The sequence below is a fragment of the Magallana gigas genome, chromosome 7 (genome assembly GCF_963853765.1).
Source record: "Magallana gigas chromosome 7, xbMagGiga1.1, whole genome shotgun sequence".
In the NCBI taxonomy this organism is placed as follows: domain Eukaryota; kingdom Metazoa; phylum Mollusca; class Bivalvia; order Ostreida; family Ostreidae; genus Magallana; species Magallana gigas.
Window position 1 is genome coordinate 19,697,643 of NC_088859.1, and position 17,611 is coordinate 19,715,253.

Here is a 17,611-nt window from a genome sequence, read left to right on the forward strand (position 1 = left end):
TCAAGAAAGCAATTATCTTTCAAGGGTCAAAATATATTGAAATGGTCCCTGTGTATAATATTAAATATATGTTCTCTATTTTGGTATATTGTAGCTAATCTACATGGAGAGAAGGGATCACCAAGTGTAATATTTGAAGATATATTTATTCGAAAATTCTTGGAAGGAACTTTCCCTACCATGTACCAAGAAACGACTCCAATAGTAATACGAAGAAGGCAAAATCTGATTGACATTAGCATTTGGATGAAAGAGAGTCCCGTTACAAAGGGTATTGTGGAAAAAGGAATTCCCAGATTACACTTCTTACATGGCTACAGTGAAGAGTTGTTATCCCGATTCTTGAAATGTCCTGTGAAGCTTGACATACATTGTGTAGATTTCGATAAGGTGGACAAGGACACAAAATTTTAGTTACCTGGTATTTGGTATTCATGTTGGATCCTTTTATGTCTTATTTTGTATTTGAAATATGTGAAATAAAAATGAAAAAAGATTTACAATAGTAACACGTTTTGCTGGTACATTACTTTCCTTTTGGAATTAAGCTTTATGATCTAACAACACTGATTGAAAAAAAATCTTCGTATAAGTTATAAACATAAAAAATTTATGGACTATTGATCAAAAATTAATTTAGGGCCTGGTGACTATTAATGAATAATATGGTGTACCGGTTCATGTATTTGGTACCCATAGTCTATGCCATCTGGAATATCACTCAGCATTTTCTATCAGAAGGAGCATACAGTGAGGCTGAGCCAGCTACAAAATGTCGGGGATTAGTGTAATTGTTTTCAGAGGTGGTAATTGTAAAGCAGACCAATTTTTTATGACAATATTATTGACAATATGAAAGCTTGAAAATTTTTCTAGTGCATCTAATCTTTAGAGTGATCTTTAAAATGTCCGGAGTTACTGTGTACTAGTATAGCAATTAATGCAATTTTTAACCAGATTTTTTATCTTCGCTAGCCAAGGGTTTGTAACAATCCACTTTGCTCCTCTACAAGTTGTAGAGGAGCAAAGTGGATTGTAAACCCTTGGCTAGCGAAGATGGGGTTTTCCAAAGGAAAAAATCCAGTTGTTAAAATGGTGAAAATGCCTGATGGGCGGCTGCCAAAAAGAAACCCTTCAAGATAGGGATACATATGTTTTCAAAATAGTTGTTCTTTTGCAGATCAATTGTATATATTTCAGAGGTGTGCACTTTGCTAGGATTTTTATATCTGATAATTAATTTAAAAAATACCAGCTGTTGAACTTCATTTTTTGGCAAAAAATATTGCATATAGAGAACCCTCATTTCGATCTCTGGATAGGTAGTGTTCATCAATTCAGGGTTGACAAAAGGATTATTGATACTGTTCACACAAAAGAAAACCTGGTTTGCTGTCAAATTGACAGCTTTACTCTTGCTTTTATCTTTCTTGGCATCTGGGGTCATGCATTAAATTAATTGTAATTTGTTTTTGAATACCATATTTCAATTAATATCATCAATTTTTACACATCAATTAATCTAAAAACAAGATGTCAAATAACAAATATAATTATGATCTAATATCTTTTATCTGTTTATTCAGTACTGTACAGTGGTTATGCCACTTTGCTGTTGAAAAATAAAATAGGCGTCGGGTTTGTTATCTGAAATATACTTACGATGTCTACTTTCACTTTCCTGGAGTAAAGTTTCGGAAAAGTAACTTCACTGTCTTCAGCAAAATTTAGGTAATCATTGTTACATAAGGATTAGACAAGTATATATTGCGTCAGTTGTGTCAAAATAAACATCATATTTATATTCCAATGTTTTATCATTGGTTCATAGATTGAAACAATGTGTTATCTCCTTAGCACACAAACAACCCTTGACAAATACCAAGTGAACATCATCGAGTGTTGTTTAACCAGTACAACTTGTTTACAACATATAAAAGTGATTTTTATATTGACTTAAAACTCTTATGTTAAAATTTTTTTTAACAGTAAAACTAAAAGTTACTTATAACTATTTATTTCATTAACTTTAAATACTTGTACAGACAAAATCTCTCTCTTTCTCTCTCTCATCTCAGGGGCTCCTGTGCTCTCATAATTATATTTTGTTTAAATCTCTTGTAGGGTTTTTTCTTTAGCTTTGCATTACAGAAATTGAATAAATGAATCCTCATTCATAGTAGATTATAGTGCCCCATCGTAAATATATAGGCTGCTATCACTCTTTGCCTTGTGTTTGTTTTTGATTGAAGACTGTATTTTGACCCCTGCACTAAGAATAAAACTATATCAACTTCTAAATAACAGGTAAAACTACCCGACTAGAAAAACCATTTCATTAACCAAAGTCCGAAACGTAAATGAAAGTTCAGTTATAATCAAGATTTAACATACCTTTTTAAGTTTTTACAGCATTAACATTATCTTTAAATATAAAAGATTATTTTCATGCACCAGTGTCTAAAATTATAAATCTCCTTAACTCCCAACATTACTGAAAAGGGACTTGAAGTGTATTCTTCTCCAAATGTTGTTTTGTTTTAAAGACTAAATATTTAATCTTAATTTTAGTCTCATTTTATTAATGATACTGAAAAAAGCTACAACAGGTAAACAGGTCTGATAGATATGAAAGAAGACTAGACTGTATATTGGCCTGCAAGTATTGTTATTTGTAAACAAATTTTTAGGATGGGTGGATCAGACGACACAGATTGGAAATTTCAGACGTGTTTTCAATCATTTTGTGACCGCCATGAACTGGGTCAAAAATGGCAGTCAGCCAAAGATTACGGACAGGAAAATCCTGGATCCACTCTCTTTATCATAGCTGTTGTGGCTATGTGCAGTTTTCCAATATTTTGTTTTCTGGCATTCGTCGTTGGATCTCTTATCATTGGGTTTACAATTTTCCTCTTTGTGGAAGGTAATTATGACTTATTTTAATCTTAAAGTTTTAGGTTTGTACATTTTAAAATACCAGTTACAACAAACTGGCTATCTTCTCTCTTCTTTAATATTAAAGTTTATATATGGAATAAAATTAAAATGTATCATACCTCATTGAAGCCTTGAGTCCAATTTTTTGTCAATAAACAAATAAATCTTAAGAGAGCTACAGAAGAGAAAAAATGTTTCCTGCTCCATCATGGTTAATAAAAGAAAAGAAATTGAAACTGACAACTTCGCCGATTCTCTATTTACAGGTACAGTTGTGACAATAGCTGCATTCTTGCTGGGAGGAGCTCTCTTCTTCGCTAGTCTGTTCTCTGTCGGTTTCAGCATCTTTGCCGTCTTAGCCATCTATTCGTTCTCTACTGCTCAAAAAATTATCAGCAAAGTGTCTTCGAAAACCCCTAGTTCTGGTCCTGTAATAGAATGTGATTCTACACAGAAAGATAAGCTGAAGTGAAAATGTCCGAGCATAATTTTGAAATGACAATGAACTGCTTTGTAAATATGGCAAAATAATTGACATGTGTTCATGATATTCAGTGAATTAAAGATACTGATGTCATTTATTATGATAAACTGTCATTGTCTTTGACAGTCATTAACTGTTACAGTTTCCAATTAACGGTGCATTACAAAGTTGTGTATATTTTTGTAAAATGATTTGTTCTGGTCTTCTATATATTTGATTTTTTATTGCTTGTAGTTTGTACTATATTTGAAGATTCTGATTCACTCTGATTCACTATTTTATAATATGTGTTTTTTTAGTTGGTTTTTTTTTTCAATATTTACTGTTATCTTTCAAACATATTGTTTATATTGTTTTCTATTATAATATTAAGTTTTTAAATCTCTCTTTTCTTGTTTACTTTCATATTTTGTAAATTTAAATGATTTTGTATACATTCTAATTGAAATTAAAAAAAAGTATTTTTCTTAACCGTTTTTATGTCTCTCATTTAACTCGAGTGTCTCATTACAAAACAATTTTTCATTCATATTGACTATAGAAAATAGTAAGTAAATTCAGAAGGAGTATTGCTGCAGATCCATAGAACCTGGATGAATAAAATGGCGCAATGCATATATATGCCTAGTGGGCTTTGATCGTGAAACCTTCTCTGGAACCACTGACCAGTTTCAACATAACACAAAGTATCCTCATGAAAAAGGTGTTTACAAGTGTTTGTTAAATGAAGGACCACTGCAGGTCCCCTCCCAAGAAAAGAAAATTATGAAATAAATGGAAATAGGATGAGGTGTTCCCAATATTTTCTCAAGAATCAAATTGTATGGTTTCTAATATATGGTACGAAGTAGATTCAAGTTTTTTTGGTAGTCAGTAAATGTATCATATGGTTAATTTGAGCCAGGTATCACAACACATAGATCTAAAACCAAATGAATACTAGTACCGATAGTTGATCAGTGTAAATAAGTGAGAACAAATTTTTATTAGAAATGTGTGATATACTTTTCTTGAGAATATGACAAAACCTGCAGTGACAAGAATTACATTTCAGCCTCAAGGAAAAGGGCAGTAAATTTCCAAACCTGCAGTTTTTGATTAGGCGACATGTTTTCCGAATTGGAGGGCAGCCAAGCAGTGTTTGGTTTGTTGGAAGGAATATTGAATGGGGTGACTTCACATCAATTCTTTCTTGTTGGGCTGGGGGCAGAATTGGCATGACCCTAAACTCCAAGAGTAACCTATCTAACACTTGGATGTTTCCAGACTCCATGCTTGAAGGAGCTGAACTGGCAAACAGGGTTACAGAGACAGCTGAAGCTGAAGTGGAATCAGCATTGAAGGAAATGGATAGCTGACATCACTTGACCTTTCCATCTGCACCAGGGCCTCTATGTCTGCAAATTTCAGTAAAACTGTGTTGGACAGATTGGCTTGCTCAGGGACAGAGGTGTCTTCACTTCAGGGGTATGAGTATTATATCTATATCCCAGGTGAGGTTGGTGGTACTGTGGTTCTCTAAAACCAACAGCAATGGCAAAAATGGGCACTTCCTGTGACTGCATGGGATGGAAGAGTGATCCTGTGGTTGGTGGTTCCCTCAAACTTTCAAACTTACAGGGATGGTAAAAATGGACCCTTTCTATGGCTGGCATGGGATGGTGGGGGTTCTGTGGCTAGCATGTAATAATAGGGGGATCATGTTGCTGGCATGGGATGGTAGAAGGATCCTGTGACTAGCATGCAATGGTAGGGGGATCCTGTGGCTGGTATTGGATGGTAAGGGGATCATGTGGCTGGTGGTTCCCTCAAACTTACAGGGATGGTAAAAAATGGCCACTATCTGTGGCCGGCATGAGATGGTAGGGAAATCCTCTGGCTATAACATTGGATGGTAGGGGGATCCTGTGGCTGGAGCGAATGGTAGGGGAATCTTTTGGCTAGCATGGAATGGTAGAAAGATCCTGTGGCTGGCATGGGATGGTAGGAGGATACTGTGACTGGCATGGGATGGTAGGGAGATCCTGTGATCCTGTGATTGACACTGGATAGTAGGGGGATCCTCTGGCTGACATGGGATAGTAAGGGGATGCTTTAACTGGCATGGAATGGTAGGAGGATCCTGTAAATAACATGTAATGGTAGGGGGATCCTGTGGCTGGCATGGGTTGTTAGGGGGATCCTACAGCTGGCATGGGATGATAGAGTGGTCCTGTGAATGGCATAGAATGGTAAGGGGATCTTTTGGCTAGTATGGAATGGAAGGGGGATCCTGTCATTGGCACTGGATAGTAGGGGGATCCTCTGGCTGGCATGGGATGGTAGGGGGACCCTATAGCTTGTATGGGATGGTTGGGGGTCCTGTGACTGGTATGGGATGGTAGGGGGATCCTGTTGCTGGCAGGGATGGTAGGGGGATCCTCTGGCTGGTATTGAATGGTAGGGGGATCTTTTGGCTAGCATGGAATAGAAAAAGGGATCTTGTGACTGGCCCAGGATAGTAGGGAGATGTGGCTGGCGTGGGGTGGTAAAGGGAACCTCTGGCTGGGGGATCCTGTGACTGACATTGGATGGAAGGGGGATCTTTTGGCTAGCATGGAATGGTAGGGGGATCCTGTGACTGGCATTGCATAGTAAGGGGATCTTGTGGCTTGCATGAGGTGGTAGGGAAATCCTGTGACTGGCATGGGATGGTAGGGAGTATGTAATGGTAGGGGGATCCTGTTGCTGACATGGGATGGTAGGGGGGTCCTGTGGCTAGCATGTAATAATAGGGGGATCCTGTTGTTGGCATGGGATGGTAGGAGGTTCCTGTGACTAGCATGCAATGTTACAAGGATCTTGTGGCTGGCATTGGATGGTAGGGAGATCATGTGGCTGGTGGTTCCCTCAAACTTACAAGAATGTCAAAAAATGTGCACTTTCTGTGGCTGGCATGAATCGGTAGGGAAATCCTCTGGCTAGCATTGGATGTTAAGAGGATCCTGTGACTGGCATGGGATGGTAGGGGGATCCTGTGACTGGCATGGGATGGTAGGTGGATCCTGTGATTGACATTGGATACTAGGGTGATCCTCTAGCTGTTATGGGATGGTAAAGGGATCCTGTAACTGGCATGGAATTGTAGGAGGATCCTGTGACTGGCATGGGATGGTAGGTGGATCCTGTGATTGACATTGGATACTAGGGTGATCCTCTAGCTGTTATGGGATGGTAAAGGGATCCTGTAACTGGCATGGAATTGTAGGAGGATCCTGTTAATAGCACTTAATGGTAGGTGGATCCTGTGGCTGGCATAGGTTAATAGGGGGATCCTTCAGCTGGCATGGGATGATAGGACGTTCCTGTGAATGGCATAGAATGAGAGGGGGATCTTTTGGCTAGTATGGAATGGAAGGGGGATCCTGTCATTGGCACTGGATAGTAGGGGGATCCTCTGGCTGGTATGGGTTGGTTAGGGGATCTTGTGATCCTGTGACTGGTATGGGATGGTAGGGGATCCTGTGCCAGGCATGGGATGGTAGGGGGATCCTCTGGCTGGCACTGGATGATAGGGGGATTCTGTGACTGGCATGGTATAGTAGGGGGATCCTGTGGCTTGCATGGGGTGGTGGGGGGATCCTCTGGCTGGCATAGGGTAGTAGGAGGATCCTGTGACTGGCATGGGATGGTAGGGAGCATGTACTGGTAGGGGATTCAGTAGCTGACATGGGATGGTAGGGGGTCTGGTGGCTAGCATGTAATGGTACAGAAATCCCGTGGCTGGCATAGGATGGTAGGGGGATCATGTAATAATAGGGGGTCCTGTTGCTGGTATGGGATGGTAGGAGGATCCTGTGACTAGCATGTAATGGTACAGAAATCCTGTGGCTGGCATAGGATGGTAGGGGGATCATGTGGCTGGTGGTTCCCTCTAACTAACAAGGATGTCAAAAAATGTGCACTTTCTGTGGCTGGCATGAGATGGTAGGGAAATCCTCTGGCTAGCATTGGATGGAAGGGGGATCATGTGGCTTGCATGGAATGGTAGGGGGGTCTTTTGGCAAGCATGGAATGGTAGGGGGATCCTGTGCCTGGCATGGAATGGTAGGAGGATCCTAAGACTGGTATCGGATGGTAGGGGGATCCTCTTGCAGGTATGGGATGATAGGGGGATCCTTCAGCTGGCATGGAATGGTAGGGGAACCTTTTAGCTAGCATGGAATAGAAAGGGGATCTTGTGACTGGACCAGGATAGTAGGGAGATGTGGCTGGCATGGGGTGGTAAAGGGAACCTCTGGCTGGCATGAGATGGAAGGGGGTCCTCTGGCTGGCATTGGATGATAGGGGGATCCTGTGACTGGCATGGCATAGTAGGGGGATCCTGTGGCTTGCATGGGGTGGTAAGGGGAACCTCTGGCTGGCATAGGTTTGTAGGGGGATCTTGTGACTGGCATGGGATGGAAGGGAGCATATACTGGTAGGGGATTCAGTAGCTGACATGGGATGGTAGGGGGTCTGGTGGCTAGCATGTAATAATAGGGGGATCCTGTTGCTGGTATGGGATGGTAGGAGGATCCTGTGACTAGCATGTAATGGTACAGAAACCCTGTGGCTGGCATAGGATGGTAGGGGGATCATGTGGCTGGTGGTTCCCTCAAACTAACAAGGATGGTAAAAATGGACACATTCTGTGGTTGGCTTGAGATGGTAGGGAAATCCTCTGGCTAGCATTGGATGGAAGGGGGATCCTGTGTTTTGCATGGAATGGGAGGGGAATCTTTTGGCAAGCATGGAATGGTAGGGGGATTCTGTGATTGACACTGGATAGTAGGGGGATCCTCTGGCTGACATGGAATTGTAAGGGGATCCTGTAACTGGCATGGAATGGTTGGAGAATCCTGTTAATAGCATGTAATGGTCGAGGGATCCTGTGGCTGGCATGGGTTAATAGGGGGATCCTACAGCTGGCATGAGATGATAGGACGGTCCTGTGAATGGCATAGAATGGTAGGGGGATCTTTTGGCTAGTATGGAATGGAAGGGGGATCCTGTCATTGGCACTGGATAGTAGGGGGATCCTCTGGCTGGCATGGGATGGTAGGGGGACCCTGTAGCTCGTATGGGATGGTAGGGGGATCCCGTTACTGGTATGGGATGGTAGGGAGATCCTGTGGCTGGCATGGGATGGTAGGGGGATCCTGTGGCTGGCATGGAATGATAGGGGGATCCTGTGGCTAGCATGTAATAGTAGGAGGATCCTGTTGCTGGTATGGGATGAAAGGGGGATCTTTTGGCTAGCATGGAATGGTAGGGGGATCTTGTGGCTTGCATTGGATGGAAGGGGGATCCGATGGCTAGACTGGGATGGTTGGGGGATCAAATGGCTTGCATGAGATGGTTGGATGATCCTGTGACTGGCACAGAATGGTAGAGGGTCCTGTGGCTAACATGTTATGATGGTAGGTGGATTCTGTGAATGGCATGGGATGGCAGGGGGATCCTGTGGGTAGCATGTAATGGTAGGGGGATCCTGTGGATGGCATTGGATGGTAAGTTTTGGAAGCGGAATCCTGTTGCTGACATGGGATGATAGGAGGATCCTGTGACTAGCATGTAATGGTAGGGGGATTCTATGACTGGCATGGAATGGTAGGGGGATCTCATCCAGCATGGAATAGAAAGGGGATCTTGTGACTGGCACAGGATAGTAGGGGGATGCTTTGGCTGGCATGGGGTGGTAAAGGGAACTTCTGGCTGGCATGAGATGGTAGAGGGATCCTGTGGCTGGCATTGGATGGAAGGGGGATCTTTTGGCTAGCATGGCTTAGTAGGGGGATCCTGTGGCTTGCATGGGGTGGTAGGGGGATCCTGTGACTGGCATGGAATGGTAAGAAGCATGTACTGGTAGGAGGATCCTGTGACTATATGACTAGCATGGGATGGTAGGGAGCATGTAATGGTAGGAGGATCCTGTGGCTAGCATGTAATGGTATGGGTATCCTGTGCCTGACGTGGTTTAGTAGAGGGATCCTGTTGCTAGCTTGGGATGGTAGGGGATCCTGTGGCTAGCATGTTATGGTAGGGGGTCCTGTTGCTGGCATGGGATGGTAAGGGACCCTGTGGCTGGCATGGGATGGTAGGGGGGTCTTTTGGCTAGCATGGAATTTACAGTATATACCTCATCCTCCCTGGTAGTATGGATACTAATCATCCCACCCTCCAGAATATTGTCCTTAGTTGATAGCTACTAGTGACTTCCTGATTTCCTGGTTGCCATTTGCAGTACAATACATCATGTTTAATAAATCTGTCCCATTGTTTTCATATCCATTTTGCTGTGCATGACAGGTGGGAGATACCGGTATCATTTCAGATAGGCCTATCAAAAACATCTTCAAGTAGTGCCATGATTGATGAGATGTCCATATCTTGAAATTAAAGCTGATGGAACTGAGCATACTCCCAAACCTGCAGTACATGTATTACTGTATTAAAGTGGAATGTCAGGTCCTGATGTCCTCAGCATTACTTGTAATGTTACGGATATGGCTTTCTTGACATTATCTGGGTTTATTTCCTCATCCCTTGCATTTTCTGTCGCCTCCTCATTAGCCTCACTGGTTTGCAGGCACTACATAGTTTCCTTGACAAAGCATTAATCCGCTTTGCGGTGTTTTATTCCTTGGCTGATGGACCACTGTCAGATAGGTACCTTGCTCCTTCATCTTGACCAGAAGGATTCTTCAGGTTTCTCATCCAGTTTACTGCTGCATTATCTGTTCTAAGTAGGACTGGTAGACCATATAGGTATAGATGAATATGCTTCGGGGCACACACTACAGCAAGGAGTTCTTTGCAGGTTGTGCAGTAAACCTGTTCTTTCAAGGCTTTACTGTAACAGGAAACAAACTTTTTTACAACCATCTTGCAGAAGGGACTGTCATGTTGCTAGCATCTGAATCAAAAAAGAATTTTTTGTCAGCGGACGAATTTAAGACTGGGCGAATTCCAATGTCTCAAATCAAATCATAGTAAACACAAACATATCTGGGCGTATTCAAGACGAAGCGAAATTGTTTGAACGTGTAGAAGGGCGAAAATTACACGGGGCGAAAATAACCCAGTATACAGTATTGCATGATAATGATGAAGAAAATATGTCAAATAATTAAGTATTTACAAAATCAATCAACAAACTGTAGAGATATAAAATTCAATTGATTAGAACAAAATGAATAAACTATTTCTAACTTTAATTGAAATTTCTTAATGTCTTCATGTTATGTAACTATTCTAGAAAGTCAATGAAATCAACTCATACAGTGTATCATGATCCACATGTGACGAAACAATACGTGTATTGTGGGCCCTCACGATCAATACATTGCCGTACCATTACATCTCTAGTGTCCATAACCTCCGCTAGATCAAGAATGACACAGACAGAGGGGTCCCAGAAGATGTCTCATGGCCCAAGTGTGAGAAAGTGTTCTGCGAGCCACTGCAACAATCTTTGGCATATGTCAAAGGCATTCACCACAGGGGACACTAACCACCAGAAGATTGGATGGCAAATGGTAACATGATAATAGAAAGAGCAGAGAACCTGTGGTCCTCGTGGCTGCCCACCATCTGTCCTATGAGGTCCAGGAGCATCATCCTGATGAGGATCTGGTTTGTTTGTTTAGAGGACACAGGACTGCCAGGAATCTGGCTTTATGTGGGCAGGGGGCCCTATTAGGGGCTGGTCTCTTACTTGGCTTCCCATCATTCATGTTGCTATCCTTGGCATGGGGAAGCACAATCGTCCTCACAATCACTGTTTTTTCTGTAACTTAAAGACAAAGAGAGCCTGTTAACTGTTAACAACTTACCTCCCCCCACCCCCCCCCCCCCCCCCCATTACAGGTTAAAAATGTTAACTGGTACAAGGTTGAGAAATCTTAGAGATCCCTCTAAGCATCACTTATAAAACCAGCAGCACATTGGTCACATTGCACCATTAATCTCCAAATGTCAGGACATTGGCAGATTCAATACAAATCGGTGTCACATGAAGGATTGAGAGACCTGGGACTTGTATGCGAGGAGGGCTTGAGATGTTTGTAAGATCTACCCCGGTCTTTAGGGGGCTTCAGAGAACTGTCCCAATGCCTAAGAGCTGCAGAAACTTGCTTTAGGGGCAAATAAGCATGGTGGGGGCTTTGGGGAGCCATCCAGGGGATGATTTATTGGCATCTGCCACTGCTACAGAGGGGCTGGAACCCACTCCCAACTGACACCCCAGCAGACTCCTGAGGGACACTAATGCACTACCAGAACTTTTCTCTATATCTAGCCAGCCACAGGGTAATATTGATCAGCACACTTCTTCAGGTGACTGTAATTGTCCACCATAGCCGCAGACTTCATCTTTAACCTATACAGGTAGGACGTCAGCTTCTTTAAGATAACACTAAGGCCTTTCCAAGACGGTCTGAGCTTCCAGCACTTTTTCTTCATGGTAACAGTGTCAAGTATACTGTAAACCAAATATTATTCGCGACGACTTTATTTCATGATTTACTTCTGATAAATTGGTTTGCTACGACTTATGTTAGCGACTAATCCTTCTCCATACCAGTCTTCTTACAACAACCATACAACAACGAATGGTTCGCTGCGAGAATTATTCAAGACAACGAGGCCCTCGCGAATCTCGCGGAAATTTCTCAAGCGAAAAAAAGTTGGTTTACAGTATACACCATGTCCCCTTCACGAAATGGGAAGATTGTTGCTTTGAGGTTGTTATCCCACTCATTCACTCTTCTGAGGTATGCAGGTGTATCCTAGCTGTTTTGTGTGCAATCTAGATGCTCTCCTCAAGATTAACCACATGGCATCAAGATCCACAGGGCCCTCTTCTTGGGGGAGGGGGCCTATATACATCAGACTGGCAGGCATGTTAACCTCCCTGCCTAGCACAGGCACGTAGCATCGGGGGGGGGGGGGGGGGGGGGGGGGGGGGGGGGGAGGGAATCGAAGTGAAATTGAAATTATTGATATACATAATACATAGTGCTTAACTGCTGGGATGGCCAGAAACAAATCCCCCTTCCCTGGTTTGGCTTATCCATCCAGCCAGTTTAGGAGTAAGCTTAACTCAAGATCTCTAGACTAGCCAAGGCTCATCTCCTTTGGAAAAGACCAACAAAGGCGAGCTATCCAAACACCAGAGGAAACCCTATTATACATGCAAACTGGGGGATATCTGTTAATCTGAATCTGTGACCGACTACTCCGGACTACATCATCCTCACTGTTTACCTCATGAATGTCACTAGTCTGGCCTAATAGTGGAAACAAATCCAAGTGCTATTTTGCAAACAACGGGTAGGTCTACATCTGAATTGCTGGTGATGGAACAGGTGAAGGCTGTAGCGCTGGATCCTCCCCTGATGGGGGATATATATGTCCAACTTCATGGTTTCATTACTTAGGCCACATTGTTGACTTCCTCAACAACACATTCGACAACTGGTGGGCTCTTGTGCAAGTTGCTGAGGTTGACAGTGAAGTCCACTCCCTTACACCTAGATGGGAGTAAAGGGCAGGACAACTCATCAGTGTTGATATGACGCCTTCTAGGTCTATGCTGAACCACCATGTAATACTTTAGATTCCTTATTTTACGCGAGTACAATGTACTTAACTCTGTGATTCAACCGTTTTGCATCAAATCACGAGAAAACAAAATCAGAAACGCCAACTTTTTATCAAAGTTTCATTAAGTTTTCATCTGTCTGAAAAATAAAAGTGAGATTTTAAAATCTGCAATATGTGCTTTTCACCATTTTACACGGATATTAATTCCTCGCGTTTAATTAGGAATCTACAGTACTGGCTAAGCTCCTTGAGCTAGCAAGTGAACTGATCCTTGGCGTACTTGAAGTTCAGCAACCGGATGAGACTGTGATGATCTGTGGGAATTTTGAACCTTCTACCTAGCAAGTAATGGCGAAACATGCATGTAAATCTGACCACTGCAAGGAGTTCCTTCCGGGTGGCGCAGTACCTCCAATGACAGTCTAAGGCTATGTACCATAGGCCTCTCTTGTCCCTCTTGGACCTGAGACATCTCGGCACCTATTGCCTCTTCAGATGCATCGGTGTCAAGCACAAATAGGCCATTTGCTATAGGAGGGCCAAGATTGGGGGATATCAGGGCTCTCCTGACGGCCTAAAAGAGATTAGCAGTAATGCTGTAAAAGGCCCTCACATAAAAGGCTTCTTTCCTGTGATGTTGTACAATGGTTGAGCCATTAGGGCATAGCCTGCAATAAACCCCCTATAGTAGTTGACATAACCAAGTAATGCGGCGGGGGAAGGGGAACCCCCAGTTCAGCACAGCCTCCATATAATGATCCCTCATCCTAACCCCACTCTGGGTCCCCTCACTCCCCTGCCTTTCAAGGAACTCTATCCGCCTCTAAAACAGCTCACACTTTTTCTTCCTGTTCAAGGCTAGTATCTTTATCTGATGGAGGGCCAAGTTGGCATCAAGCTTGGCGAACCCGGACAGGGTGTCAAGGCACTCATCTATGAGAGAAAAAGGAAAGGCATCCTTCCTCATTACTTTGTTAAGGTGGCGATATCCAGGCACCAACGTACCTGCCTGTCCTTCTTCCGAATGAATCCTGGGACCAAGGCCCATGCAGATATAGAAGGCTGGATGACTCTGGCATAAAGCATCTTCTTAAAGTGGGCCTCTTTGCCTGCAAAGAAAGAGGATTTCCGCTGCACCCTCCTCGTGACAGGCGCCACATCACCAGTATCAATTTCATGCTCCAGTATGGTGAAATTTCTGACATCAAACTCGCTGCGGGCATATACGTCCTGGAACTCAGATTGCAAATTAGCGTGCCGGGATCCCTAAAACAGGTCCTACAAATGGGCAAGCAGCTCAGGCCCACATTCTGCAACATTCTTGACCACCCTCCTTGAGTTGGGAACAATATGTGCAAATCTGCCTCCAAGGTTCAAACGATGTTCATTCAAGAGTATGATAATAAAAAAAATTCTACTTTGAAATGCCCCTTTTTGCATGTTAGACTTCAATACACAGCTAAAAATAAAAAGGCAATGGGGATTTTAAATTGAATGAGCAAACAACATGAAAGTACATCCCCTGATGATAAGGTTTGAAAATAGTGTGAGGTGCTCCGAGTACTTCTGAATGGAGAAAAGATGTCACCACTTCTCAATATAAATTTCCTTATGAAAGTTTTTTGTTCCTGTGATTTTTCTGGGTATTATCATGTGTCAATCAAGATATCTTGGATTTCCCACTTACATTAACTTTAACTGTACCTTTTGTAAGAAATAGTATTTTTAAAAAAGTGACGGAAATAAAATCTTGGGACAGGCTAAAGAGTATGCAAAATGTAAATACCCGCTTATTCATTCACATGTACATGTATTAGTATTCTTACAAATTACAAGATATGTGAATCTTTGTTTTTTCAAATTGCTTTAGTAGGCAAGTGATGTGTATATTTTTAATTTTTAATAATTAAAAATCAATATGATTGTGTTATTATATACATTTTGATGACGTCACAATCATATCTTTAAATCCGGCTATACATGTACCTGTATAACTTTTTTTTAAAGTTTTTAAGAGCAGTTTATTTTATTTTTATAAATTTTCATCTTTTTCATAATTATTCATACTCACTATTTGTTTCCAGAATGCTGGCACAAACTTGAACACGATCATATTCAAAGGCAACATCATCTGACGTCGAAGATGCTAGGGTTTGGAAAATGCTGTTTATATACCCGTCTATATTTTTGTCCTTTCCTGATTGGTTGAAATCTAACAACAACGATTGGTCCCGTTTGGCGCTAGTTATCCAATCAGGAAAAGGCGCGAAACTCTCCTAAAACCGCCGATGAACGTTGAGAACGTTGGATTTGTGTTCCTTGCCCGTTATGTATTCGGCGTTGCGTTTATATACGTAGCGTTGATGTCAAAATTTAAATACATATGATTTGATATGGTACAATACAACAATTCTATATTGTTTCTTTGAAACGAAAATACTTATGTTCCCCAAGCAAAATACTTTTTAACGTCAGTTTTAACATAAATGAGTTTCCAAGACCACATAAAAAATTTACGTCATGTCATCTTCAGCGTTTTTTTTTTCGATATAAAACTGAAAATTGATAAATATCACAAATGAGCATTATTTGAATTACGTAATTTATGTTAACTACCATTTATTGCATTGTATTACTCTGTTAAATGCTGTTAACAAAGCAAAGCAAATAGAGTTACAATTTCAAAAACCTGCTTTGTCATGCTGTGCAACTTTAAGACTTCAAAAAATGAACATCAAAAGTGTTTGATGGTGATTTGAAGAAAAACCATCGGTTTAAATCAACGGAAATATTTTTGTTGCCGTTTTCTGTGGTCTTACTGCCATTTTGTCTAAACGGCCATTTTTGTTTACGGTTTCTACCTTGACAGCGTGGCGTCAAGGCAACGGCGACAGCATAATGTTCAGAATCTAACGACGTAACGTACAAAAGTCCCGGATAGTTTTACGGCGGTGAAATATGAAAGTTAAAATAAATGGACCTTTAAATGGAGTTTATATGGGCGGAAGAACATCTGTTTATGATTCGGATATAACAAAAAATAAAACCCTCTTTCGATAAATTAATTTAAACCAAGAAACAATTCCAACTTAAAAGTTTCCCCAAGACAGCTATGAAAGAAATTTAATTCATCATACACCATTATGTTAGATTATACCGTGATAAATAATTTAAACTGACAAGTCCTGTGTACTTACATTCCCATCATAATATAAATCTACATTCCAACAGAGAGCGCTACTCCAGTAGTTTGATCACGTTCCATAAACAATATATACAATCATAAAATCAGGGTTGGGGTACAAAGTCAGTACTTACAGAATATTGTTTTGCTCTTGTCTATTCCTGAAAAAAACTAAATGAATTTTATGCTTGAAACGGCATCGAATCGAGAGGCCCCTTGTAGAAATCAATCTTTGGAGCTTTGCCAAAAAAAATGTATTTTAAGAAATAAAATAACTGCATTTTTTTTATTCAACTTACGGTGCAAATATAATTTTTGTCTCAGAAGATAAACAAGTTCATTCCTCAAATATAATAAATAATAAATCCAGTTTATAAAGTTTACCCTTAATATTTTTCTGTGCGAGTTATTTATCTCTGTATTTTTTGTTCTTACAAATTAAAAAAAAAAAACAAGTAACACTTTTCATATCTTGCTTTTGATATTTATCAGAATTACACATATCGTTAAGGAATGCAATCAGACATGAAGTAATTCTCTGTACATTCTTTTCTCAGTACATCTTTTATATCATTTATCACATGGAATTAATGGCAAGTTCCTCCTTATAATATACAATTGTTCTCTATCTTATAAATATATTTTTCTTGAAAAAATATCTCAGTTTTTTATTCTGAAATATTATACCTTAAATACATTAATTAAGCCCTGAATATAAAGAAGAAAAACAAACAAACACATTGCACCACGTTTTACATGACTTTTTTTCCCCCCAAATAATTTTCTTTTCTTTTTTTCTCAGATTTAAAAATGACACGTCTTGCTGCAGGAAAAGGATCATCATCTCAAATATTAGTTTTCTTAAAGTACAAATAAATTTAAATAAAATATTGAGGAAATTCATGGGGGGGGGGGGGGGGGTTGAGGGTAAAAAAATAAAAATATAGGAAATTTTAAACGGTAAAATGTATAAATTTTTTTTACTAATAGATAGTTATTTTGTAGACCATAAATTATCATTTAATCTCTTACAAATAAAGTTTTTAAAAAATATGTATACATGTAAATGTATCTATCAAAATAATATAGACACTTCGAATTTTAATCCTTTGATTTTTAATGTGTTTTGATATGATAAAACAGGTAAAATTCTAACTGTTTTATTTCAACCTCGTATCTGCTTTTAAATTAACTTTTAATACAAACAACTTCATAAATAAACAAACTAGAGAAGCTTGGAATTCATGAACATGTATAGGTCCGACATACGGGCAAATAAGTATACATTACACATATAGATCAGTAAAAATATATATACTGTACATGCAACTATTGTAAACATACAATGATGTTCTTATATATTCATTGGGCCTTTG

At 40.5% G+C, this 17,611-nt stretch overlaps 2 protein-coding genes and 1 long non-coding RNA gene across 3 annotated transcripts; 1 reads left to right on the top strand and 2 right to left on the bottom strand.

Annotated features, from left to right (window-relative positions):
- The first annotated feature begins 1,665 nt into the window (after nucleotides 1–1,665).
- On the top strand, nucleotides 1,666–3,458 carry LOC105341092 (uncharacterized). The gene is made up of 3 exons (XR_902295.4): nucleotides 1,666–1,731; nucleotides 2,691–2,926; nucleotides 3,207–3,458. It is a non-coding gene; the product is annotated as an uncharacterized lncRNA (long non-coding RNA).
- Nucleotides 3,459–5,595: 2,137 nt separating this feature from the next.
- LOC136269822 (transcription factor 7-like 1) lies at nucleotides 5,596–6,297 on the bottom strand. Its single transcript, XM_066065168.1, has 2 exons — nucleotides 5,986–6,297; nucleotides 5,596–5,880 (listed from the first exon to the last, which is right to left on the bottom strand). Exons 1-2 carry the CDS (start codon nucleotides 6,295–6,297, stop codon nucleotides 5,596–5,598), a joined length of 597 nt encoding a protein of 198 aa, XP_065921240.1.
- A 1,132-nt stretch (nucleotides 6,298–7,429) lies between these two features.
- On the bottom strand, nucleotides 7,430–8,737 carry LOC117684237 (transcription factor 7-like 1-D). The gene is made up of 2 exons (XM_034455500.2): nucleotides 8,369–8,737; nucleotides 7,430–8,065 (listed from the first exon to the last, which is right to left on the bottom strand). The coding sequence occupies exons 1-2, from the start codon at nucleotides 8,735–8,737 to the stop codon at nucleotides 7,430–7,432; spliced, it is 1,005 nt and encodes a 334-aa protein (XP_034311391.2).
- Between the last annotated feature and the right edge of the window lie 8,874 nt (nucleotides 8,738–17,611).